The sequence below is a fragment of the Oncorhynchus keta genome, chromosome 10 (genome assembly GCF_023373465.1).
Source record: "Oncorhynchus keta strain PuntledgeMale-10-30-2019 chromosome 10, Oket_V2, whole genome shotgun sequence".
Taxonomy (NCBI): domain Eukaryota; kingdom Metazoa; phylum Chordata; class Actinopteri; order Salmoniformes; family Salmonidae; genus Oncorhynchus; species Oncorhynchus keta.
Window position 1 is genome coordinate 55,261,325 of NC_068430.1, and position 26,469 is coordinate 55,287,793.

Here is a 26,469-nt window from a genome sequence, read left to right on the forward strand (position 1 = left end):
TATATGAGACATAATTGGCCACTTCATTATCTAGAGATGCTATACAATATAGAAGACGTATAAGAACATGTTCTGACCTCAGTTTGGGAGGTGCCGTGTCACTGGTAGAGATAGGGGCGCATCCCTCGCTGGACCCGGTACTCAAAGCAGGCCGCTTGGCCCAGACATTATCCTTAGGTGGCGGTGCAGGCATCACCTTGAGGGGCTCCTTGGATGAGAAGGTGGAAGAGTTGGCAGAAGAGGGGCGAGCCACAGGAGAGGGAGGGTCGTCCTCCTTACCGCTGAATACTTCGTTCTCCACTGAGCGCTCGCTCTCTCTGCGCCGTGAGGCTGTGGTAAAGATGGGATGCTGTGATTTTAGTTTGGTGAAGAGACATGCAAAGCAAGACCATACACAGTATTCAAATACAGTTGAAGTTTACATGCACTTAGGTTAGAGTCATTTCAACTACTCCACAAATTTCTTGTTAAACTATAGTTTTGGCAAGTCGGTTAGGACTTTGTGCATGACAAGTTATTTTTCCAAAAATTGTTTACAGACAGATTATTTAACTTATAAAACTCACTGTATCACAATTCCAGTGGGTCAAAAGTGTACATACACTAAGTTGACTGTGCCTTTAAACAGCTTTTAGAAGCTTCTGATAGGCTAATTGACATCATTTGAGTCAATTGGAGGTGTACCTGCGGATGTATTTCAAGGCCTTACCTTCAAACTCAGTGCCTCTTTGCTTGACATCATGGGAAAATAAAAATAAATCAGCCAAGACCTCAGAAAACAAATTGTAGACCCCTACAAGTCTGGTTCATCCTTGGGAGCAATTTCCAAACGCCTGAAGGTACCACATTCATCTGTATAAACAATAGTACGCAAGTATAAACACTATGGGACCACGCAGTCATACACTGTTCAGGAAGGAGAAGCGTTCTGTCTCCTAGAGATGAACGTGCTTCGATGCAAAAAGTGCAAATCAATCCCAGAACAGCAGCAAAGGCCTTTGTGAAGATGCTGGAGTTAAGATACAAAAGTATCTATATCGACATAACCTGAAAGGCCGCATAGCAAGAAAGAAGCCACTGATCCTAAATCGCCATTAAAAAGCTAGACTATGGGTTGCAACTGCATACGGGGACAAAGATGGTACTTTTCCTCTGGTCTGATGAAACGAAAATAGATCCGTTTGGCCATAATGACCATCGTTATGTTTGTAGGAAAAAGGGGGTGGCTTGCAAGCTGAAGAACACCATTCCAACCGTGAAGCACGGGGGTGGCAGCATCATGTTGTGGGGGTGCTTTGCTGCAGGAGGGACTGGTGCACTTCAAAATAGATGGCATCATGAGGGAAATTATGTGGTTATATTGAAGCAACATCTCATGACATCAGTCAGGAAGTTAAAGCTTGGTCGCAAATGGGTCTTCCAAATGAACAATGACCCCAAGCATACTTCCAAAGTTGTGGCAAAATGGCTTAAGGACAACAAAGTGAAGGTATTGGAGTGGCCATAACAAAGCCCTGACTTCAATCCCATAGAACATTTGTGGGCAGAACTGAAAAAGCGTGTGCGAGCAAGGAGGCCTACAGTTACCCGATTCAGTTACACCAGCTCTGTCAGGAGGAAATGGGCCAAAATTCCCCAACTTATTGTAGGAAGCATGTGGAAGGCTACCCAAAATGTTTGACCCAAGTTAAACAATTTAAAGGCAATGCTACCAAATACTTAGAGTGTACGTAAACTTCTGACCCACTGGGAATATGATGAAAGAAATAAAAGCTCAAATAAATCATTTTCTCTACAATTATTCTGACATTTCCCATTGTTAAAATAAAAGTGGTTATCTAACAAACCTAAGACAGGGAATTTTTACTAGGATTAAATGTTAGGAATTGTGAAAAACTGAGTTTAAATGTATTTGGCTAAGGTGTATGTAAACTTCCGACTTCCAACTGTATATGTGTATACACAGTATGCATATATATGGGTATACACACTCACAGTACACACAGCATACACACATACACACAACCATTCAAAAGTTTGGGTTCACTTAGAAATGTCCTTGTTTTTGAAAGGAAAACACATTTTTTTGTCCATTAAAATAACATCAAATTGCTCAGAAATACAGCGTAGACATTGTTATTGTAGCTGGAAATGGCAGATTTTTTTATGGAATATCAACATTTGCGTAGAGGCCCATTATCAGCAACCATCACTCCTGTGTTCCAATGGCACGTTGTGTTAGCTAATCCAAGTTGATCATTTTAAAAAGGCTCATCTTCTGTTGCGCTTTATCAGCTCCGGTTAATAAAGGAGCTTTAAAAAAAAGTACTTTAGGGTTCTGGATCCAAACAGGTCTATACGGGTTTAGTTGTTCTCAGGTCCAATCGGAAAAGGTTTCTATATTTTAAAAAAGCTCAATTATGCATATCCGGTCCTGGTGGGAAAGCCCCAGGTCCATTTCGGGATGGGTCCAACTTTTTGGACCAGTGTAGACCTCTATTACCAGTATGCCAATATTTTTTCCATGGCAAAAATGACAAAAAGCAGACCAAACTCCCAAACTGCTTTATGTAATATATTGTGCGTTATAGCTTGGGGGGAAAAATAAATATGACTGGATGACAAGACAGTTGTTTGTTTCAAACATTACGGGCATTTTCTTAAATCAGTTAAATCCGCTTCATGTTTTGTCACAAGGGTTGGGCGATATTTGTGGAGACCTCTTCTACGATATACTACTCCAAATATGGCGATATCCGATAATCATTTTGTGCCGTTAATGACAAAATTATTTGAGACTGCCATTTCTGTGCTATTTAACTAAGCAACACAGTTAAGAACAAATTCATATTTACAATGACTGCCCGCCTTCTGCGAGGACGGGGGCAGGGACAAAAAAAAATATTAACAATATTATAGTGACATTCTCATTAAATAAATCATTGGTGGCAAAATAAAATAAAGCTTAGTTAATTAATTTAGAATTTTCAACATATTGATACAGCCTAACTGATAAAACCGCAGTTTTGATTTGTAAAATTCAAATAGAGTAATCTTGCACGTCACAATATATCGTCTTGCATTTTAATTTAGTCATCAGCCCAACCCTACTTGCCACGATACTAATGAGCATTGCGATACTATAACTCAGTATTTGAATTATTCAAGGCTGTCAATCATTTCATACCCCAATGTATCACAGGAGGCTGGTGGCACCTAAGTTGGGGTGGATAGGCTCGTGGTAATGGCTGGAGCGGAATAAGACTAATGGTATTAAATACATGGTTTCCATGTGTTTGGTGCCATTCCTTTTGCGCCGTTCTAGCCATTATTATGAGCCGTCCACCGCTCAGCAACATTCACTGGACTGTATATACTATAGATATGCATTTCCTGAAATACTGCTGAAAAAGAGTGACTGTTTAAAGGGACCACTAGTCTGAAAACAAATATATACAGTGACAATACATTGAATATTGTGGGTAAAACTTAAACCTGATCATCTAAGAGTGCTTACACCACAAGCGAAGAGACTACAAAGAGAACCGCATTGAACTCAGAAGAAGCAAAATAAGCTTGACCCTCACCTCTCCCTCCAGAGGTACTTCCGGGATGTGATGACTCACTTCCTGTGCGGGACAGCTCAGAGGGCGTCTCCTCATTCCTCCAGCTTGGGTCCCTGAGGACAGAAGAGAAAGGTTTTGAGTAAATACTTTAAGACGATATGAATAATATCAATAACATGCTGACTAGACCAGGCACGTCCGTGTGTGGGTCGACAAAAATCAACATGCTCACCAAACGCGATCTGGACACGCATGTTGAAATATCAAAACGAAATCTAAACCAACAATATTCATTTGGGGACAAGTATAAACATTTAACTAACTAGCTTGCTGTTGCTAGCTAATTTGTCCTGGGATATAAACATTGGGTTGTTATTGTACCTGAACAAGGTCATTTTTATCTGGATCTTTGCTAAATTTGAGCCCATTTTTGGGTCACACAAAATCATGTGTTCTTTATTCCAACAACTAATCCACAGATAAAGTTGGTTTCTAGGTTTCCCCTTAAGGTGCATTACCGGCACCAACTGGACGTTAATCTTTCAATCACACAAGTGGGTATATGCTCCTAAAAACCAATGAGGAGATGGGTGAGGTGGGACTTGCATCACATCACGCATCAAAAAAAGAAACCAGTTCTATTTTAGCGCCTGGCTACGCAGACAGTTGATGCACACAAGAGGTTTGGATGAAATGATTGACATAATAATGTATGTGTCAATTTATTTTGCAATGCTCACACAATGCGGCTGGTGTGGTCAGCATGTTAGTTTTAGGAATGACCCACAAACATGAAAATACACAGTACCAGTCTAAGGTTGACACCAACTCATTCCATGTTTTTATTTTTTTATTTTACTACTTCCTACATTGTAGAATAATAGCGAAGACATCAAAACTATGAAATAACACATATGGAATCATGTAGTAACCAAAAACGTGTTAAACAAATAAAAATATTTTATATTTGAGATACTTCAAGGTAGCCACCCGTTGCCTTGACAGCTATGCACAATCTTGGCATTCTCTCAACCAGCTTCAAGTTGCCACTTGGAATGCATTTCAATTAACACGTGTGCCTTGCTAAAAGTTCATTTGTGGAATTTCTTTCCTTCTTAATGCGTTTGAGCCAATCAGTTGTGTTGTGACAAGGTAGGGGTGGTATACAGAAGATGGCCTTTTACCAAATAAGGCTAAGTCCATATTATGGCAAGAACAGCTCAAATAAGCAAAGAGAAACAGCAGTCCATCATTACATACAGGTCAGTCAAAGTGAAACATTTAAATTACTTTGAAAGTTTCTTCAAGTGCAGTTGCAAAAACCATCAAGCGCTATGATGAAACTGGCTATCATGAGGACCGCCACAGGGAAGAAAGACCCAGAGGTACCTCTGCTGCAGAGGATAAGTTCATTAGAGTTAACTGTACATCAGACATCAGATTGCAGCCCAAATAAATGCTTCACAGAGTTCCAGTAACAGACATCAACATAAACTATTCAGAGGAGACTGCAGCAATTTGACCATGAAGGCCTGATTCACGTAAAGAAACCACTACTAAAGGACACCAATAAGAGGAAGACACTTGCTTGGGCCAAGAAACATGAGCAATGGACATTAGACTGACAGAAATCTGTCATTTGGTCTGATTAGTAGGAAAACGGATGATCTCCGCATGTGTGGTTCCCACCGTGAAGCATTGAGGTGTGATGGTGCTTTGCTGGTGACGCAGTCAGTGATTTATTTTGAATTCAAGGCACACTTAACCAGCACAGCTAAAACAGCATTCTGCAGCGAAATGCCATCCCATCTGCTCTTACATAAATAGATTTGGATTTTTTTTTTAAACACTTTTTGGGTTACTACATGATTCCATGTGTGTTATTTCATAGTGTTGATGTCTTCACTATTATTCTACAATGTAGAACCCTTGAATAAGTAGGTGCCCAAACTTGACTGATACTGTGTGTGACACACAAAACAACAAAAAGAAACATCCCTTTTTCAGGACCCTGTCTTTCAAAGATAATTTGTAAAAAAAAAAATCACAGATCTTCATTGTAAAGGGTTTAAACACTTTACCATGCTTGTTCAATGAACCATAAAGAATTAATGAACATGCACCTGTGGAACAGTCGTTAAGACACTAACAGCTTACAGACGGTAGGCAATTAAGGTCACAGTTATGAAAACATAGGACACTAAAGAGGCCTTTCTACTGACTCTAAAAAACACAGAAAGAAAGATGCCCAGGGTCCCTGCTCATCTGCGTGAACGTGCCTTAGGCATGCTGTAAGGAGGCATGAGTACTTCAGATGTGACCAGGGCAATAAATTGCAATGTCCGAACTGAGACACCCAAGACAGGGAGACAGGATGGACAGCTGATCGTCCTCGCAGTGGCAGACCACATGTAACACCTACACAGGATCGGTACATCCAAACATCACTCCTGCGGGACAGGTACAGGATGGCATCAACTGCCTGAGTTACACCAGGAACGCACAATCCCTCCATTAGTGCTCACACTGTCCGCAATAGGCTGAGAGAGGTTGGACTGAGGACTTATAGGCCTGTTGTAAGGCAGGTTCTCACCAGACATCACCGGGCAAACCGCTGGGACCAGACAGGACTGACAAAAAAGTGCTCTTCACTGACGAATCGCAGTCTTGTCTCACCAGGGGTGATGGTCTGATTCTCGTTTATCGGAATGAGCGTTAGACAGAAGCCTGTACTCTGTGGAGGGCCTGTCAGGGTCTGGAGCAGTGTGTCAGCATCATCGGACTGAGCTTGTTGTCATTGCAGGCAATCTCAATGCTATGCGTTACAGGGAAGACATCCTCCTCCCTCATGTGGTACCCTTCCTGCAGGCTCATCATGACATGACGCTCTAGCATGACAATGCCACCAGCAATACTGCTCGTTCTGTGCGTGATTTCCTGTAAGACAGGAATATCCGTGCTCTGCTATGGCCAGCAAAGAGCCCGGATCTCAATCGCATTGAGCATGTCTGGGACCTGTTGGATCTGAGGGTGAGGGCTTAGGGCCATTCCCCCCAGAAATGTCTGGGAACTTGCAGGTGCCTTGGTGGAAGAGTGGGGTGACATCTCACAGCAAGAACTGGTGCAGTCCATGAGGAGGAGATGCACTGCAGTACTTAATGCAACTGGTGGCCACACCAGACACTGACGGTTACTTTTGATTTAGACCCCCCCCCTTTCAGGGACACATTATTCCATTTGTTAGTCACATGTCTGTAGAACTTGTTCAGTTTATTTCTCGGTTGTTGAATCTTATGTTCATACAAAAATTAAGTTTGCTGAAAATAAACACAGTTGACAGTGAGAGGACGTTTCTTTTTTTGTTGAGTTTATAACACACACAATTCAGGGAAAGGTTGTTTCCAGAGGGCCCATGACCAAATTACCAATAAACAGCTACCTGTAGCTATTACAAAGTGTGTAATAATTTAGAGCTGAAAACATTAAATATGGGCACAAAATCTGAGTTATAATGCTGTTTATGTTGCACCAGATTGCTCTTGCATAGTGTTTTGCTTACCATAAAAATCACTCAAAAACTCTACCAGACTCACGCTCAATTCAGCTCTGCCGCTTCCTGCTATACCCACAACCCCTTACCTGTCTCTGTCGCGAGGTTTCCTATCGAAGCCCTTGGACTGGTCCTCTTCCAGCTGCCTCTGGAGCTTCTCCTCGACCTCCCGCTCCTTAGCCGCTGTGTCCACGGGCTTGGCCGCTCCAAAGATGGAGGCTCGACCAGAGCTGCGGGCGGCTGCCGGAGCAGCCCCACCGCTGCCGGCCTGCTGCTCCTCCTTGGCCATGCTGCGCGGCTTCAGGACCAGCTTGGGCCTCTCGGTGGGACCACCTGGTTGTGCGGGGTGGGGAGAGACATGGGTTACATGTCTATATTTAACCTTCATTTGAACCTTGGCATAATCCCCAAGGGAGTCCTGTTCATAGTGAGATGTAATATAGCACTGCTAATTATTTAAAGGGGATCTAGGCAGGGAACCTGAGGGAAGGGTGGTGTCAGTGGGGGTAGCAGGATGGACATGTGGTTACAGGATTGAATAACACACAGAATAATAAAATGTAATAAATAAAATATTGAGAACAATTTGAGGGTAGTTTACTCTCACCTCTCTCCTCGCGCCCTTCGTCCTGCCTCTCGTACCGGCCCTCCCGGTCTCCGCCGTAGCGATCCCGGGCCCCATAGCGGCTACCACCACCTCCGCCACTCTGATCGTCATCGTCACGGCGGTACCCACTGCCGAAGGCACGTCGCCCTCCGTCATCCCTATCCCTGCGGGAGCCAAAGGCTGCGGTAGAGTAGAGGGAGTACAAGCGCCAAGACTTAGTCGCTTTATCCATACCGCTGTGTAACTGAAATATGAGGGCAACACAGGGAAGCACTTCTGTTTAGTTATGGGGTTATATACAGACCGTACAGTCAAAAGGTTGGACACTTACTCATTCTACGGATTCTTTATTTTTACTATTTTATAAAGAACTTCCAGAAAGGAACTTTTAACAAGGCACACCTGTTAATTGAAATGCATTTAAGGTGACTACCTCATGAAGCTGGTTGAGAGAATGCCAAGAGTGTGCAAAGCTGTCAAGGCAAAGGGTGGCTACTTTTAAACAAATCAAAATATATGTGAGATTCTTCACACTTTTTTGGTTACTACATGATTCCATGTCTGTTATTTCATAGTTTTGATGTCTTCACTTTCATTCTACAATGCAACAAAAACAAAATATATCTGTACATCTCATGAAGGCACACAAATATACACGTGATGGCTGCTTAAAAAGCTGTTCACAGAAGAAAAAAAATGGAGCTGCCGTATTTAAGAAACGGCTTTATTTTAGCACAAGCAACCGCAGACAGATTAATGCAACTGCAGGATCTAAAAACTCTGCCACTCCGCAAGTGTCAGGTTGAAAAAAACGGACTTGACTAACGCCAAGCACTCACAGTGCAAGTTTGGGGAATAATACTGGAACAATTCACGTGATGTATTATTTTTCATTATCTTTAGGTCGAAAAACTGGAGATCATGAATCGCACATTGTGGCAGGGTCAAAGACATCTGATTTACTACAACAACAAAAAATTACAAAGCGTTGCACTTCAAATCAAATGTTATTTGTCACATGCACATGTGGCACACTGGCACCATGTCACATTTACAAAACCTTTGTAAACCTTACCGTGAAATGCTTACTTACAAGCCCTTAACCAATAATGCAGTTAAGAAAGATAAGAGAATATTTACAAAATAAACTCAAATTTAAAAAATTGTAACAATAAATTAACAATAACGACGCTATATACAGGGCACACCGGTACCCAGTCAATGTGCGGGAGTACAGGTTTGTCGAGGTAATTTAGTTAATATGTACATGTAGGTAGGGGTAAATTGACTACGCATAGATAAACAGCGAGTAGCAGTAGCCTATAAAATGCAAATAGTCCAGGTAACAATTTGATTAGCTGTTCAGCAGTCTTATGGCTTGGGGGTTTAAGAAGCCTTTTGGACCTAGACTTTGTGCTCCAGAACTGCTTGCCGTGCGGTAGTAGAGAGAACAGTCTACGATTAGGTTGTTGGAGTCCTTGGCAAATTGTAGGGCCTTCCTCTGACACCACCTGGTATAGAGGTCCCAGATGGCAGGAAGCTTGGCACAGTGATGTACTGGGCTGTACGCACTACCCTGTTTTTGCACCTCGTGGAGTTTGGGAAAGTCTGATTTAACCATTGGGAGTTAGCCAGCTAACTAGCAATTAGCATTAGCGGCTAATACGATCCATTTTAGGCACAACTTTTCCAGAATATTCATGACAAACAAGCTGTTTGCAGACAGTAAGACGCAAAACAAATAGACGATCAACGGAAAACAGAAAAACTGACATTACACACGCGAGAGTGGTGTATCACATTTAACAAACCAAAACAGTGAAATAGCATTAGATGGTAAAGTAAAAAACAAAACCGGTCCTTGCATAGATACCGATACATACAGGGTTCATATAGATTGACTTTTAATTAAGTTTCCATGGCCAACAATTGGCAGTGTCAATGTACGTATAAAAAAAGCTCTGATCACAGGTAACATCTCCCGTTTCTTGTTGAGCAAGGCACTTAATTAACCCCGCCCCCAAAAGTAAAATACCTGTTAGGCAACTGTATAAAACATGTGGTCAACCCTGAGCCTGGAGACCTGCTGGGTGCACAGGATTTTGAATAAGCCTTGCTCGAACACAGAGACAGTTTATCAAGGTCCAATTGAGAAGCTAATTTCTAAAAAATATTTTTGTTAGAGGGGGACTGGAATAAGCCTGTACAGGTGACACACATTAGCTTTCCTGGAGGATGGCTGACCACCCTTGATGTAAAACATTACAACCAAATACATTTGATGACAAATGAAATAATTCGCTCAAATCAACATAGCAAAAGCTCAAATGGCTATAGTAGGTTACAAATATTTTTATTCAGCCCACAAAATATTCAGCCCAAATCAAATGGAAGTATCAAGAAAGAAAGTTAAGACACATAATCCAAAAACAAGGCTAGATTTAATATTTTTCCTAATGTTTACAAATCTCAAATTATTATTTTGATTAACATGATTCGATTCACAGCGATTGAATCGAATCCCAACTAATACAATGGCAAAGTGATTTGTCTCGTCAAGAAGAACCATTTAAATGAATCAAAATTAATCGTTCACAAAAGTTAAATCAACTTTGTATGGCCTTATTTGCAAGTGTCAGTGGAATGTTTTTGGAGACAGGACGAAAATATTCATACATGCAAATAATATCTAAACAGTTAACTAGAGGGTACAAAATCGGTTTTGAATTGGCTACCTAGTTAATCTGTTCTCCATTTAAGTGATAATGCCCGAGAAGCCGGTGTCTGGAGGATATATTGGTACGGCTGTTCGGCCCTAGACCAAGTTGTGCCGAAAATCTCCCCCCTGACAAACTTCTCCCTCCCCTTCGCGTGATAGCACTCAATTCTTCAGTGCTGCGTCTTGCTTGCTAGTTGAGATTTCTACTCTTCACTCCGTTGTCAGTTTAGCCTACATTTCACTGATCTGAGCAGAAAGCATTTTTTACGTGTGTCCTTCAAGGCAGCTGTCAATGATCGTGTTAGGCTGCATTTCATTAGACTTTTTATGGTGGTTTGATCGCGGGGGAGCAACGAGTAATGTCGGCAGTTTGGTTATTTGTTTCAAGTGTATTAGTCTGTAAATACATCTTTCCCAAAATTCGTCATCTCTCCCATGTCTTATTCAACTAGTAGCTGTTCTGAAATGTTTATTGCTTGCCTACATTTTACTCCCTCTGCTTAATATAACACACACACACATACATTAATTATTTGTTTTGGTTGCCTATCCTGTTGTGAAGTTTGTTCTATAGAAAGTATTGTGCTGGTGGTAACTTGTGGAAAAGACACCGACTGGAATGCAGCTTTAACCAGTCAGTATTCAGGATTAGCCACACCCACTGTATAACATTTTATAGGCAAGACCTGCTGCTCCAATGTCCAACTGTCTCTCTACTTGAGCAACAGTCCACTCGTCCCACACTATGCAGGTGATGCGTGAAAACATTGTCATTCCGATCCTGGCTGATAAGTTGATTTTTATTTGATTGATAAAATATTTAAAAACTGTGCCTAAATAAATTAACTGAAATTAGAATTTCCATTAATTTTTCAAAACCTTTTGGATTGGATGATTTTCCAAAACTTGTCCAGGCCTGGAAAACACCATTTTAAAAGTACATGACCTTTTCATGACTGTACAAACCCTGTATATAGAAAAGTATGGTACAGCACCCAGCCCTAGATTTCACACTATTTTGTGAAATCAGCCAAATATATCCAGATCATATTTTATTAACCATACTTAATAAAAATATAAAAACGCAACATGAAGTGTCCCATGTTTCATGAGATGAAATAAAAAGATCAAAGAAATGGTCAGTACGCACAAAAGGCAAAATTTTATCTACATTTGCCTAGCATTTTAGCTATGGATGTGACGTTTGGCAGTGTCTAATAAGTCAGTTCTGCACCTGCCTGGCTGAGTGGCAGTGTGAGTGGAATGAGCGAGCTTGCCTGGCAAACACAGTGCGAAACACGTGAGGAAATAAAACTCGTCTGCATGGAAAGTTGCAAGACCAATACATTTTTCATTCAAATATTTGATCATATTATCGGTTTTCTATTTTAATTATTGTACGATTTTCAAGGTATTCCAGTACTTGAATTTCAGAGTGCCAGAAAGCCAGCATCTATAAAAACTGTAGTCATAGTCACAAATGGAGAGAAGAGGGGGAACAAATATATAATAGCCTTTTGAAATAATTAAGTCTGATATAAAAAATGTAAAAAGGCTTCGGCCATATGGCCCAGGATACCCGACATTGAGAAAAATAAATGAAATCTGACTAGACATTTTGCACTTTACTGCGTGGTGCCAGTCAAGTTGAAATAGGCTATACATCGTATGTCGCATGGCTGTCAATTATCTTCGATATATCACAATAATCACCGAACCCTACTTGATATTCATATTCATAATCATACAGGAGGCATTAGGGACCTGGATAACAAAGTAAACACAGCAGACTAGATCAGTGGTTCCCAAACTTTTTATCGTCCCGTACCCCTTCAAACATTCACCCTCCAGCTGCGTACCACCCTCTAGCACCAGGGTCAGCACAATCATATGTTGTTCTTTGCCACACTATACGATACATGTATTAAACATAAGAATGAGTGTGAGTTTGTCTCACAACCCAGCTTGTGGGAAGTGACAGAGCTCTTATAAGGACCAGGGCCAATAATACACTGCTCAAAACAATAAAGGGAACACTTAAACAACACAATGTAACTCCAAGTCAATCACACTTCTGTGAAATCAAACTGTCCACTTAGGAAGCAACACTGGCACATTAGGTACGGAGATGAGATCCTCAGACCCCTTGTGAAACCATATGCTGGTGCGGTTGGCCCTGGGTTCCTCCTAATGCAAGACATGTGGCTGGAGTGTGTCAGTAGTTCTGCTGGAGGTAATTTTGCAGGGCTCTGGCAGTGCTCCTCTTTGCACAAAGGCGGAGGGAGTGGTCATGCTGCTGGGTTGTTGCCCTCCTACGGCCTCCTCCACGTCTCCTGATGTACTGGCCTGTCTCCTGGTAGCGCCTCCATGCTCTGGACACTACGCTGACATACACAGCAAACCTTCTTGCCACAGCTCGCATTGATGTCCCATCCTGGATGAGCTGCACTACCTGAGCCACTTGTGTGGGTTGTAGACTCCGTCTCATGCTACCACTAGAGTGAAAGCACCGCCAGCATTCAAAAGTGACCAAAACATCTGCCAGGAAGCATAGGAACTAAGAAGTGGTCTGTGGTCACCACCTGTAGAACCACTCCTTTATTGGGGGTGTCTTGCTAATTGCCTATAATTTCCACCTGTTGTCTATTCCATTTGCACAACAGCATGTGAAATGTATGGTCTATCAGTATTGCTTCCTAAGTGGACAGTTTGATTTCACAGAAGTGTGATTGACTTGGAGTTACATTGTGTTGTTTAAGTGTTCCCTTTATTTTTTGAGCAGTGTATGTAAAGAAAAATTATTTAATAAGAATATTTCATTCATTCAGATCTAGGATGTTATTTTTGTGTTCCCTTTTTTTTTGAGGAGTGTATAATAATCAATAATTTTGCTCTTTATTTAGCCATCTTACATATAAAACCTTATTTGTTAATAAAAAATTGTGAATAACTCACCACAGGTAAATGAGAAGGGTGTGCTTGAAAGGATGCACATAACTCTGCAATGTTGGGTTGTATTGGGGAGAGCGTTTTAAATAATGTTCCACACACAGTCTGTGCCTGTATTTCGTTTTCATGCTAGTGAGGGCTGAGAATCCACTCTCACATAGGTACGTGGTTGCAAAGGGAATCAGTGTCTTAGCAGTGCGATTTGCCAAGGAAAGAAACTGATCGCAGCCCTATCCAGAAATATTTTAATGGCTTCTGATTAAATTACATTTTCACTAAACCGCTTGTTGCAATTTCGATGAGGCACTCTTGTTCAGATATCAGCAAGTGGACTGGAGGGCGGGCATGAAAGGGATAACGAATCCAGTTGTTTGTGTCGTCGGTTTTGGGAAAGTAATTGCGCAACGATGGAAAGACCTGTGTTGTCCTTGATAATGCAGACAAAAAAAAGATCAACTTCTTAATCATAGTCTCAATTTTGTCCCGCACATTGAATATAGCTGCAGAGAGTCCCTGTAATCCTACATTCAGATGATTCAGGCAAGAAAAAACATCACCCAGACAGGCCAGTCTTGTGAGAAACTAGTCATCATGCAAGCGGTCAGACAAGTGAAAATGACAGCCAGTAAACTAAGCTCATCTCTCAATATTCTTTTATTTTTTTTAAGTGTCAATACTTTGCCTCTTGATACCCAGCGCACCTCTGTATGTTGTAAAAGCGTTACATGGTCGCTGCCCATATCATTGCATAATGCAGAAAATCCACGAGAGCTCAGGGGCCTTGCTTTAACTTCTTGGTGACAGGCGGCAGTATTTTCACGTCCGGATGAAATGCATGCCCAAATTCAACTGCCTGCTACTCACCCCCAGAAGACAAGATATGCATATTATTAGTAGATTTGGATAGAAACAATCTGAAGTTTCTTAAAACTATTTGAATCATGTCTGAGTATAACAGAACTTATTTAGCAGGCAAAACCCAGAGGACAAACATTCAGATTTCTTTTAGTTTTTGAAGTCACTCTCTTCAATGGGAATCCAAATTTCAAAGGGACCTTCTAGCAGTTCCTATCGCTTCCACTGGATGTCAGTCTTTAGAAATTGGTTGAGGTTATTCCTTTATGTAATTTAGAAGTATGCCATCTTGAACGAAGGTCACTTGAAGTGTCCTGTTAGATAGAGGCACGATAGAAAGCTAGCTAGTTTGTTTTCCTCCTGTATTGAACACAGATCATCCAGTCTTCAATTTTGTTGATTATTTACGTTAAAAAATACCTAAAGTTGTATTACAAATGTAGTTTGAAATGTTTTGGCAAAGTTTACAGGTAACTTTTGAGATATTTTGTAGTCACATTGCGCAAGTTGGAACCGGTGTTTCTCTGGTTTAAACGCGCCAAATAAAAGGACATTTTGGATATACATCGACGGAATTAATCGAACAAAAGGACCATTTGTGATGTTTATGGGAGATATTGGAGTGCCAACAAAAGAAGCTCGTCAAAGGTAAGGCATGAATTATATTTTTATTTCTGCGTTGTGTGTCACGCGCCTGCAGGGTTGAAATATGCTTTCTCTCTTTGATTACGGAGGTGCTATCCTCAGATAATAGCATCGTTTGCTTTCGCGGAAAAGCCTTTTTGAAATCTTGTTGCATCTGTGATTTAATGAAAGTTTGATTTTTATAGTAATTTTATAAATTTGGCGCTCTGCATTTTCCCTGGCTTTTGGCCAGGTGGGACGCTAGCATCCCACATATCCCAGAGAGGTTAACAAAGTTAACCATTTTCATTGTAGTGTCCAAAATGTCTTTCAAGCTGTCAGGTATTCCCTTGGCAGCAAGAGCCTCTCAGTGGATGCTGCAGTGTGCCCAACTGGTGTCGGGACCAACTGCTTGCACACGCTTTACCACTCCACTATGTCTCCCTGTCATGGCTTTTGCACCATCAGTACAGATACCAACACATCTTGACCACCAAAGTCCATTTGATGTCACAAAGCTGTCCAGTACTTTAAAAATATCCTCTCCGGTTGTCCTGGTTTCCAGAAGAGGATGTCTTCCTTAATTGACCCCCCCAGAAACGTAACGGACATATACCAGGAGCTGTGCCAGGCCCGCAACGTCTGGTGACTCATCCAGCTGTAACGCATATAATTCACTGGCTTGTATGCTAAGCAGTAATTGTTTCAAAACAATTACTGTTTGATGAAGAGATTGTCTGTATAGTTTTTTTCACCTTTTCCCACAGCATGGAAGAATAAAGTCCTCAATAGTATGGGGTTTGCCTGTCCTTGCCACACGGTAGCTCACCATATAAGACGCTTCTAGCCCCTTCTTATTAATGGTATCTGTTGCTTTTATACATGTCTTACTACTCAAAAATAATCTTAACTCTCGCTCAAAAACTTGCGTGGCTTATTTTTCAAATTGGGATGTTTCATTTCTAAATGTCTGCACAAGAGTGAAGTTTCCCTAAATGTGAAGATTTTTTTGAATTTTATATTTTGAAAGGTGAATCACATTTTTATATGGCATACCCCCGAAGGCATTGCACGTACCCCCAGTTTGGGAGTACCTGGTCTAGATTGATGACGATCCGTTAAGTTTTGAGCAATGGTTTCACCTCCGTTCTCACCTCCCCGGTCGTCATAGCGGTCTCTGCCGCCAAAGCCGCGGTCCCGGTCGCCGCCACGGTCGCCGAAGCCGCGGTCGTTGTCCCTTCGCAGCCCGTCACGGTCTCCGTAGCGGTCGCGTGACCCTGAGAGGAAACGAAGGAGTTAATGGGACTATGAAAGGGATGCAAATCAAGTAACACAAATGCAAATCAAATCTCTTGAGATCAAGAAACATCAAGAAAAAATTTCAAAAGGATGCAGTTCTTTTCACACAGTGCAAGATAAGAACAGGAACTATGTGGACGGCATAAAACATACCCATGCGTGCTTGACATTTCAAATAAAAAGTGTAGCATGAAAAAAAAAAAAGCATGACGTAGCATGACGCTTTGAGACAACGGTAACTCACCACCTGGATTTGGTTTTATGTAGCAAAATTTGAAATAGGTTTTTTTTTTACATTGGAAAAAAGTAGACACTAAAAGCTACAAAATGGTATATCATACAGTGCATTTTTGACAATGGGGAAAGTCATTCTGCTTTGAAAGTTGATAAACTTGTAATTTCACTTCAGAGAAAATTGCATTTGAATATTTTGCGATCTACACCCATTCAGCATCGTTCACATCCTCTTAAGCTTTAGCCCCACCCACCCCGTTTCGCTCTCGGAGCGTTCATAACGCACACCTGACGCTCTGGCCGATGATTTGTTTACCTCTGGATAACATGAAACAGCCTAACCAGCTCTGCTGGCAACAATTTCATTACGCTTTTTTGCTGACACCGGCCATATTCAACGGGTGTTGTACACTTTTCGGCGTTGTCGTTGACCGCAATTTCAGGTGGATTTCTCAACAAAACGTGAACAAGAAAAGGAGGTATTTCGGCTATAAAAATAATCTTTATTGAACAAAATGAACATCTGCTGTTTAACTGGGAGTCTCGTGAGTGAAAACATCCGAAGCTCAAAGGTAAACGATTTAATTTGATTGCTTTTCTGATTTGTGACAGAGCTTCCTGCTGCTAGCTGGACATAATGCTATGCTAGGCTATCGATAAACTTACAAATGCTTGTCTTGCTTTGGCTGTAAAGCGTAATTTAAAAATCTGAGATGACAAAAAAGCTGTGTTTCACTATATTTCACTTGTGATTTCATGAATATGAACATTTTCTAGTAAGATTTTTTTGTCCGTTGCGTTATGCTAATTAGTGTAGTTCATGACAATTCTCCTGGATCCGGGAGGGGTAGTTAAGACATGAACCTAGCAAGCTAAACAACGTGTAAGATTACACACGTCACGTAATGTTCGCTAATGAGCCAGCCAGCTAACGTTAGCTTGTTAAAACAACAATGAATATAGTGGCACATAAATAATGCCACGTTTGCCCTTAGTTTAACGATGTAATCTGGAGACAGGTGTTTTTGCCATCTTTAGCTATCATACTCTAATTCCACCGATTTCAAAACTCAACCCTCCAGAAAGTGGAGAGCAACACATGCAGCTCCACTACACAATTTGTTTTTAAACCCGCGTTCGACAGGATTACCAACACAGACTGTAATAGAAGCCCTCTATATGGCAGACCAATCCAAACTTCTCTCTCCGCATGTCCAGCCCACTCATCTCAGCCAATCGTGGCTAGTGGGAAGGTTGCTGGCTTTTTCTGTGGCTTTACCAGGCTCGTAACTAACACATTTTATTTATATTTAAAGATGGAATACAAGTTTGTTAAGGGACATGAAAGTTGCCATGTTCCAGAATGTATTTCTGTCAAAATAACGCATTTTGATGAAAAATGTTTTGGTTTTACTCAAATGTCTCTCCTGTGAAGTCGTGTTTTGCAACATTTGCTCAGTTTCCTGAAACGGGTCACAAAGGACATTAGAAGGTCTGCCCCAGCATCTTTAGCGACACTGTGCCTTTTCTGTCCTTCCTTGGTGAACCCGTGCTTACATGCTTGCAAAAGCTAAGCTGTGAGGTGTTGCCCTCACAATTTTAGCAGGCTGCTTTAAAAGAAGCTTGCTGAGTGCATTCATATAGTCTATAGATATGTGGCTCTTTTAGCTTAGAGGGAAACTCTTACCAAAGGCGGATTCCTCTCTCTTTGGGGGTCCATCATCGGCGTCTGCAGTGGGCCGGGCCCTCCAGTCATCACTGTCTGTCTTGTCGGGGCCTGCCATGTCTCCCATGCGACCCATCCGGTCTCGTCCACCCATCTGACCATTGTCTCTCCCCTCTGGCCATTCAAGGTCAGGGATCAAATGATAAAAGCCCACACAGTAAATACTCCACCCAAATGCTTTATTCGTACACCACAACAGATGAAGTTTGGGCTACAATGGCCTTCAGCAGTGTTTTTTGGCCGGGCACTGGTAGGGAAATGTGGAATGTGCATGAATTGACCTCCTGACACATATGGTTTGCAAGATAGATTAAGATTAAGCCAAGTCCTGGACCGAAAAGCATTTTCAATATTTAATTGAAAATACTAAAATCGGTGCATCATTAATTCAGAAGGAAGGTCATGGGTTGTGTGTAACTTACCCTTGTCATTGGACTGATCTGCAATATCCACCCGGATCCTGCGGTTTCCCAGGTTCTATTAGGTCAGAGGCAGGAAACAAACTCAGACATGCAAGTCATTACCAGTAATGTGGCCTAAATGACCAACTAATCTCCTTTCAATAATAGCATGTTCCAGCATCATAGATTGAATACTATTTACAGTTAAATTCCATATATTTGTCTTGAGCACTCAAAGTAATTTCACTAATGATTCATGGAAAGCTCAAACTAATAAATCAACAGCACATTGGTCTATTTTTATCTACAGTTATAGTTGGAAGTTCACATACACCTTAGCCAAATACATTTAAACTCAAGTTTCACAACTCCTGACATTGAATCCTAGTAAAAATTCCCTGTCTTAGGTCAGTTATGATCACCAATAATTTTAAGAATGTGAAAATGTCAGAATAATAGTATCGAGAATGATTTATTTCAGCTTTTATTTCTTTCACCACATTCCCAGTGGGTCAGAAGTTTACATACACTCAATTAGTATTTGGTAGCGTTGCCTTTAAATGGTTTAACTTGGGTCAAACGTTTTGGGTAGCCTTACACAAGCTTCCCACAATAAGTCGGGTGACTTTTGGCCCATTCTGCCTGACAGAGCTGGTGTAACTGAGTCAGGTTTGTAGGCCTCCTTGCTCGCACACACCTTTTCAGTTCTGCACACAACTTTACTATGAGATTGAGGTCAGGGCTTTGTGATGGCCACTCCAATACCTTGACTTCCATTTTGCCACAACTTTGGAAGTGTGCTTGGGGTCATCGTCCATTTGGAAGACCCATTTGCGACCAAGCTTTAACTTCCTGACTGATGTCTTGAGATGTTGCTTCAATATATCCACATCATTTTCCTGCCTCATGATATCATCTATTTTGTGAAGTGCACCAGTCCCTCCTGCAGCAAAGCACCCCCACAACAAGATGCTGCACCCCTGTGCTTCACAGTTGGGATGGTGTTCTTCAGCTTGCAAGCCTCCCCCTTTTCCTCCAAACATAACGATGGTCATTATGGCCAAACAGTTATATTTTTGTTTCATCAGACCAGAGGACAAAAATTACAATATTTGTCCCCATGTGCAGTTGCAAACTGTAGTCTGGCTTGTTTTAAATGAAGGTTTTGGAGCAGTGGCTTCTTCCTTGCTGAGTGACCTTTCACGTTATGTCGATATAGGACTTGTTTTACTGTGGATATAGATACTTTTGTACCCGTTTCCTCCAGCATCTTCACAAGGTCCTTTGCTGTTGTTCTGGGATTGATTTGCACTTTTTGCACAGTCAACTTAGTGTATGTAAACGTCTGACCCACTGGAATTGTGATACCGTGAATTATAAGTGAAATAATCTGTCTGTAAACAATTGTTGGAAAAATGACTTGTGTCATGCACAAAGTAGATGTCCTAACGGACTTGCCAAAACTATAGTTTGTTAACAAGACATTTTTTGAGTGGTTGAAAAACAAGTTAATGACGCCAGCCTAAGTGTGTGTAAACTTTCGACTTCAACTGTATGTCCCTTGAAGTAAACTATAGACAAGTTTGGTTGTTAAGCAACAAAACCTGAGCATGCGCAACTATGGGACAAAACAGACGAGATGAGCTGGCTTAGATTGTTGACAACATGTAAACTATATTTTGTATCTTACTGAAAACAAATACATTTGAACAATGAGCACTTTTGTCTCAAATACGTCACAGTTGTTGGTTAGTATTGACATGAAATCTGCCATAACAAGACATGGTATCAAGAACAAGATTAAACGAGTCACTTCCAATTCCCCACATGGCAGTTTGTCATTGTTGGTAGCTATGTGGCTATCCAGAATCACAACCCAGACTTCTGACCCATTGAAGTGTGAGTATGATTTGTGACATTGTCAACTAACCCAAACTATTACCAAAACTGAATGGATGTTGTGATTGATATAATCAAATGTACAGTGGGACAAAAAAGTATTTAGTCAGCCACCAATTGTGCAAGTTCTCCCACTTAAAAAGATGAGGCCTGTAATTTTCATCATAGGTACACTTAAACTGTTACAGACAAAATGAGAAGAAAAGAATCCAGAAAAATCACATTGTAACATTTTTAATGAATTTATTTGCAAAATATGGTGGAAAATAAGTATTTGGTCACCTACAAATAAGCAAGATTTCTGGCTCTCACAGACCTGTAACTTCTTCTTTAAGAGGCTCTTCTGTCCTCCATTTGTTACCTGTATTAATGGCACCTGTTTGAACTTGTTATCAGTATAAAAGACACCTGTCCACAACCTCAAACAGTCACACTCCAAACTCTACTACGGCCAAGACCAAAGAGCTGTCAAAGGACACCAGAAACCAAATTGTAGATCTGCACCAGGCTGGGAAGACTGAATCTGCAATAGGTAAGCAGCTTGGTTTGAAGAAATCAACTGTGGGAGCAATTAGGAAATGGAAGACATACAAGACCACTGATAATCTCCCTCGATCTGGGGCTCCACGCAAGTTCTCACCCCGTGGGGTCAAAAGTATCACAAGAACAGTTAGCAAAAATCCCAGAACCACACAGGGGGACCTAGTGAATGACCTGCAGAGAGCTGGGACCAAAGTATCAAAGCCTACCATCAGTAACACACTACGCCACCAGGGACTCAAATCCTGCAGTGCCAGACGTGTCCCCCTGCTTAAGCCAGAACATGTCCAGGCCCGTCTGAAGTTTGCTAGAGAGCATTTGGATGATCCAGAAGAAGATTAGGAGAATGCTGAGTTGCATCCAAAGTACACCATACCTACTGTGAAGCATTGCTGTGGAAACATCATGCTTTGGGGCTGTTTTTCTGCAAAGGGACCAGGAGGACTGATCCGTGTAAAGGAAAGAATGAATGGGGCCATGTATCGTGAGATTTTGAGTGAAAACCTCCTTCCATCAGCAAGAGCATTGAAGATGAAACATGGCTGGGTCTTTCAGCATGACAATGATCCCAAACACACTGCCCGGGCAACGAAGGAGTGGCTTCGTAAGAAGCATTTCAAGGTCCTGGAGTGGCCTAGCCAGTCTCCAGATCTCAACCCCATAGAAAATCTTTGGAGGGAGTTGAAAGTCCATGTTGCCCAGCAACAGCCCCAAAACATCACTGCTCTAGAGGAGATCTACATGGAGGAATGGGCCAAAATACCAGCAAGTGTGTGTGAAAACCTTGCGAAGACTTACAGAAAACATTTGACCTCTGTCATTGCCAACAAAGGGTACTTTTGTTATTGACCAAATACTTATTTTTCACCATAATTTGCAAATAAATTCATTAAAAATCCTACAATGTGATTTTCTGGATTTTTTTTCTCATTTTGTCTGTCATAGTTGAAGTGTACCTATGATGAAAATTACAGGCCTATCATCTTTTTAAGTGGGAGAACTTGCACAATTGGTGGCAGACTAAATACTTTTTTGCCCCACTGTATATGTGATGAATCCTAATTAGAGACAGACATTTGGTTCATCGTGCTCATCATTGATCTCATTGTTCCTAGATCAGGGACCTCGAATTAAGACCCTCAATCCTTTCTCTCCTCAGTGTGTTGTTTCTTACCTCCTCGTTGAGAGTCAGCGCCCTCAAGAGGGAGTCCACGTCGTCAAACTCTGCGTAGCCAAAGCCCTTCAGCCTCTCTGGGTTACTGGGCTCCCGTGGCAAGCGCACCGCACTGATCTGAGAACAGAGGGGAGACGTGGACCAGTGAGAAGGTGAGAGAGTGCTGATGGAGAACTGCACTGGTCTGAGGTCAGAAATAAGACAGACGAGTGAATGCGAGAGGAACTCCACGACATAGTCTCAGAAGAGGGGAAATACTGCAGTGACATAAAATGAATGGGTATATCATTGGTATGCTACAGGTAGAGTCAACGTGCGGGGACAACTGTGTTCGAGGTAATATGTACCTTGTAGAGTTATTAAAGTGACTACGCACAGATGATAACAGAGAAGCAGCAGTGGGTAGGGGGGGTGGGGGGGGCAAAACAGATAGTGAGGGTAGACATTTGATGAGATGTCCCGGAGTCTTATGGCTTGGGTGTAGAAGCTGTTTAGAAACCTCTTTGACCTAGACTTGGGGCTTAAGTACCTGCTTGACGTGTGGTAGCAGAGAGAACAGTCTATGACTAGGGTGGCTGGAGTCTGAATTAAGGGCCTTCCTCGGACATCGCCTGGTACAGAGGTCAAGGATGGCCGGAAGCCATCACTGACCCCAATGACGTACTGGGCCGTACACACTACCCTCTGTAGTGCCTTGCGGTCGGAAGCCGAGCAGTTGCCATAACAGAAGTGATTCAACCCTCGATAGCACAGCTGTCAAACTTTTTGAAGATCTGAGGACCATGCCAAAACTTTTCAGTCTCCTGACGGGGAATAGGTTTTGTTGTGCACACTTCATGACTGTCCTAGTGTGCTTGGACCACGTTAGTTTGTTGGTGATGTGGACGCCAAGGAACATGAAGCTCTCAACCTGCTCTCCTACAGCCCTGTCGATGAGAATAGGGGAATGCTAGGTCCTCTTTTTCCTGTAGTCCACAATCATCTCCTTTATCTTGATCACATTGAGGGAGAGGTTGTTATCCTTGCACGGCAGTCAGGTCTCTGACCTTCTCCCCACAGGCTGTATCATCGTTGCCTGATCACTGTTGTGTCATCGGCAAACTTAAAGGAGTTGGAGTCATGCCTGGCCGTGCAGTCATAATAACGATTAAGTCGAATTACACAATTACAGATTCATAAGCTTCCTATTCAATCTGCAGCCTATGGCTGCCTGAATAAATAAACTAAGTTAATTAAGAACTTATAAGCTTAATATTAAGTGCTAAGCTTATATCACACTACAATTTATGTTTGTTAATATGTACAGTAGGTGTAATAATCCAATCTATTATCATATGTAGCCTGTAACAATGTTGGGAAAATATTTAAATTGGTTCTATATTCAGTTAGCACAGCATGTATGCATTCATATGTTCTCATTTTAGAAGGGATGTTCTCTACCGCGACAGTTGTTTTTACAAAGTTTTTGAAAATCGCAATTCATTATCGCAAGTAAAATATCAGGCCCAATAAATTCACAATTAGATATTTTGTCCAAATCGTGCAGCCCTAGGTATGACCAACATTTTTGCGCCACTTTGTGCAAACTGAGCATGACACATATTTTGTCCCCATTTGATAACAGCTGAGTACATACCGCTAGGCCCCGGAAGAAGTCCTTGATAGATTCCTCTGAGACGTCGTAGGGCAGGTTGCCCAGGAAGGCTGTGTAGGGGGGGCTGCGGGGGAGGCGTGAGCGGTCCACATTGGGCTCACGGGCCGACCGTGGCGCAGTGGGCAGGATGTTACGGTCTATTGCGGGGGCCCGGTAACTGTCCTCCCCTGTGTGCCAGGAGGTGGACACTGAGGGAGAGAATGAGGGAGAATTTCCAGAGACATATGGATTTCAATGGATAGGTGAGATATTACAGAAAAATTGTGTGAAACAACAAGACATGACTCCCAATGGAACATGACAGAGAAGCATGTTAGCTCTTTACAAAACATTTCACACATCTGAGACATCCTGTACATTGCCTTTTGAAACCCTGGAAAGTTTGTTCCTTTGGGTGTGCCCCCATATGAATCTTCATCAAGAATCAAGTTGTCCCTCACCATCTCCTTCCAGGTCATCGGTCTCATCAGCCCAGCTGGTGGACTTGGCGTAGCTGGGTTGCGGTGGTGGAGCATTGCCCCCACTCCCACTGTCCTCTGCGAGGAAGTCAGTGAGGGTCAGAGTCTTCCCCTTCTTATTCCCCTTTTTCTTAGCTGGAAAGGGATAGAGTTGAGACATAAGTGGACTGCATTGAAGTGAAATGAACACAGGTGAACTCTCCAAAAACAACCCCTAATTACTGCGTGTCTTCTGCGGGCGCACAATTGGCCCAGCGTCGTCCGAGTTAGGGGAGGGTTCGACCGGCAGGGATGACCTTGTCCCCGCACACTAGCGACTCCTGTGGCAGGCCGGGCGCAGTGCACGCCAACACGGCGGCCAGGTGTACGGTGTGTTCCTACAACACATTGGTGAGGCTGGCTTGCGGGTTAAGTGGGCATTGTGTTAAGAAGTATTGCAGCTTGGTTGGGTTGTGTTTCGGAGGACGCATGGCTCTCCACCTTCGCCTCTCCCGAGTCCGTACGAGACTTCCAGCAATGAGCCAAGAATATAACTACCAATTGGATACCACAGAATTGGGGAGAATAAGGGGTATAAAAATAAAAAAACTACTAGCAGCCCATCCCCTTGTTTCACAAACCACAAAGACACAGTATCCATATGGAGCTAATGGAAATGCTGGATAAACTGAAGTGCATCGTTTTCACATACTGCCATTGACACTCTCTGAAAAAAGGAAAATAGCCAATTGGTTGAGAAAAGGGCTCAAACCGCCGTTCTTGCCGACAGCGGCGCACAAACAATTGCTCAATTTGAACCGCTGTTGTGGATCGCTCTGGTCCAGCAGCATTTCAGATAAGGGAGCAACATTGCGCTGACCATGATAAGGAAACAGTGTGTGTGTGTGTGTGTGTGTGTGTGTGTCTAATGGGCCTTGATAGTGTGTGTGTGTGTGTGGGGCCAGATGAGCCTTGGCACGACTCACCCATTCTAAAACAGGGAGTGGTCTCTATCGCTGAATATTAACCGCCACTAAGTTGCAAAGTTCCAAAACAAACTGGGCATCACAGACAAGTGCTTTTACAACTCAAATTACAAGTAGGCATTAGAGAAGGGCGCAACACAAAATGTCAGTTTCTCCTGTTTGCAGAAACTGAGTTTGATTGTTTTTCAAGGGAAAGGTCACTTCAGAAAGTATTCAGACCCCTTGACTTTTTCCACATGTTGCTGTGTTACAGCCTGAATTTGAAATGGATTAAATTGAGATTGTCACTGGCCTAGTACACACACACACAACATCCCATGATGTCAAAGTGGAATTGTTTTTTGAAATTATTTACAAATTGAAAATGAAAATCTGAAATGTTTTGAGTCAATAAGTATTCAACCCCTTTGCTATGGCCAGCCTAAATAAGTACAGGAGTAAAACATTGCTTAGTCACATAAGTGTTTTTTTTTTAAATAAAAAAAACATGATTATTGAAATGACTACCTTGTTTCTGTACCCCACACATACAGCTAATTGTAAGGTCCCTTAGTCGAGCAGTGAATTTCAAACAGATTTAACCACAAAGACCAGGGAGGTTTTCCAACACTTCACAAAGATGGGTAAAAAAAAAAGCACACATTGATATCCATTTGAGCATGGTGAAGTTATTAATTACACTTTGGATAGTGTACCAATACACCCAGTCACTACAAAGACACAGGCATCCTTCTGAAGGATTTCACCATGAGGCCAACGGTGACTTTTAAAAACAGCTACTGAGTGTAATTGCAGTGCAAAGAGAAGACTGAGGATGGATCAACAACAATGTAGTTACTCCACAATACTAACCTAATTGACAGAGTGAAAATGAAGCCTGTACAGCTAAAAAATATATTCCAAAACATGTATCCTGTTTGCAACACAAAAGGTAATACTGCAAAAAATGATGCAGTACCTTACTATGTCCCACTCGCCATATGTTCAAGCATAGTAGTGGCTGCAGCATGTTATGAGTAAGCTTGTAATCATTAAGGACTGGGGAGTTTTTCAGGATGAAAAAAGAAACAGAATTAAGGTAAGCACAGGCAAAATCCTAGACAAACCCCTGGTTCAGTCTGCTTTACCCCAGACACTGGGAGATGAATTCACCTTTCAGCGGGACAATAACCAAAAACACAATGCCAAATATACACTGGAGTTGCTTGCCAAGACGACATTGGATGTTTCTGAGTGGCCTAGTTACAGT

At 42.0% G+C, this 26,469-nt stretch overlaps 1 protein-coding gene across 4 annotated transcripts in view; it reads right to left on the reverse strand.

The window, feature by feature from the left end:
- Nucleotides 1-26,469, reverse strand: part of LOC118388987 (eukaryotic translation initiation factor 4B-like) — a 47,366-nt gene that overhangs the window by 13,066 nt on the left and 7,831 nt on the right. For 3 of the 4 annotated variants that reach the window (XR_008144671.1, XM_052527310.1, XM_052527308.1), the window contains exons 2-11: nucleotides 24,238-24,390; nucleotides 23,780-23,985; nucleotides 22,144-22,260; nucleotides 18,552-18,606; nucleotides 18,091-18,243; nucleotides 16,013-16,147; nucleotides 7,724-7,903; nucleotides 7,206-7,449; nucleotides 3,588-3,679; nucleotides 78-330 (exon numbers count right to left, since the gene is read on the reverse strand). Coding sequence is in view for 3 of the 4 variants with exons in the window: in XM_052527310.1 (XP_052383270.1) it covers nucleotides 78-330; nucleotides 3,588-3,679; nucleotides 7,206-7,449; nucleotides 7,724-7,903; nucleotides 16,013-16,147; nucleotides 18,091-18,243; nucleotides 18,552-18,606; nucleotides 22,144-22,260; nucleotides 23,780-23,985; nucleotides 24,238-24,390 (1,588 nt within the window). In the remaining variant the exon portion in view is untranslated. The remainder of the gene's footprint in view (nucleotides 1-77; nucleotides 331-3,587; nucleotides 3,680-7,205; nucleotides 7,450-7,723; nucleotides 7,904-16,012; nucleotides 16,148-18,090; nucleotides 18,244-18,551; nucleotides 18,607-22,143; nucleotides 22,261-23,779; nucleotides 23,986-24,237; nucleotides 24,391-26,469) is intronic. The other variant, XM_052527309.1, reaches the window with a different exon arrangement.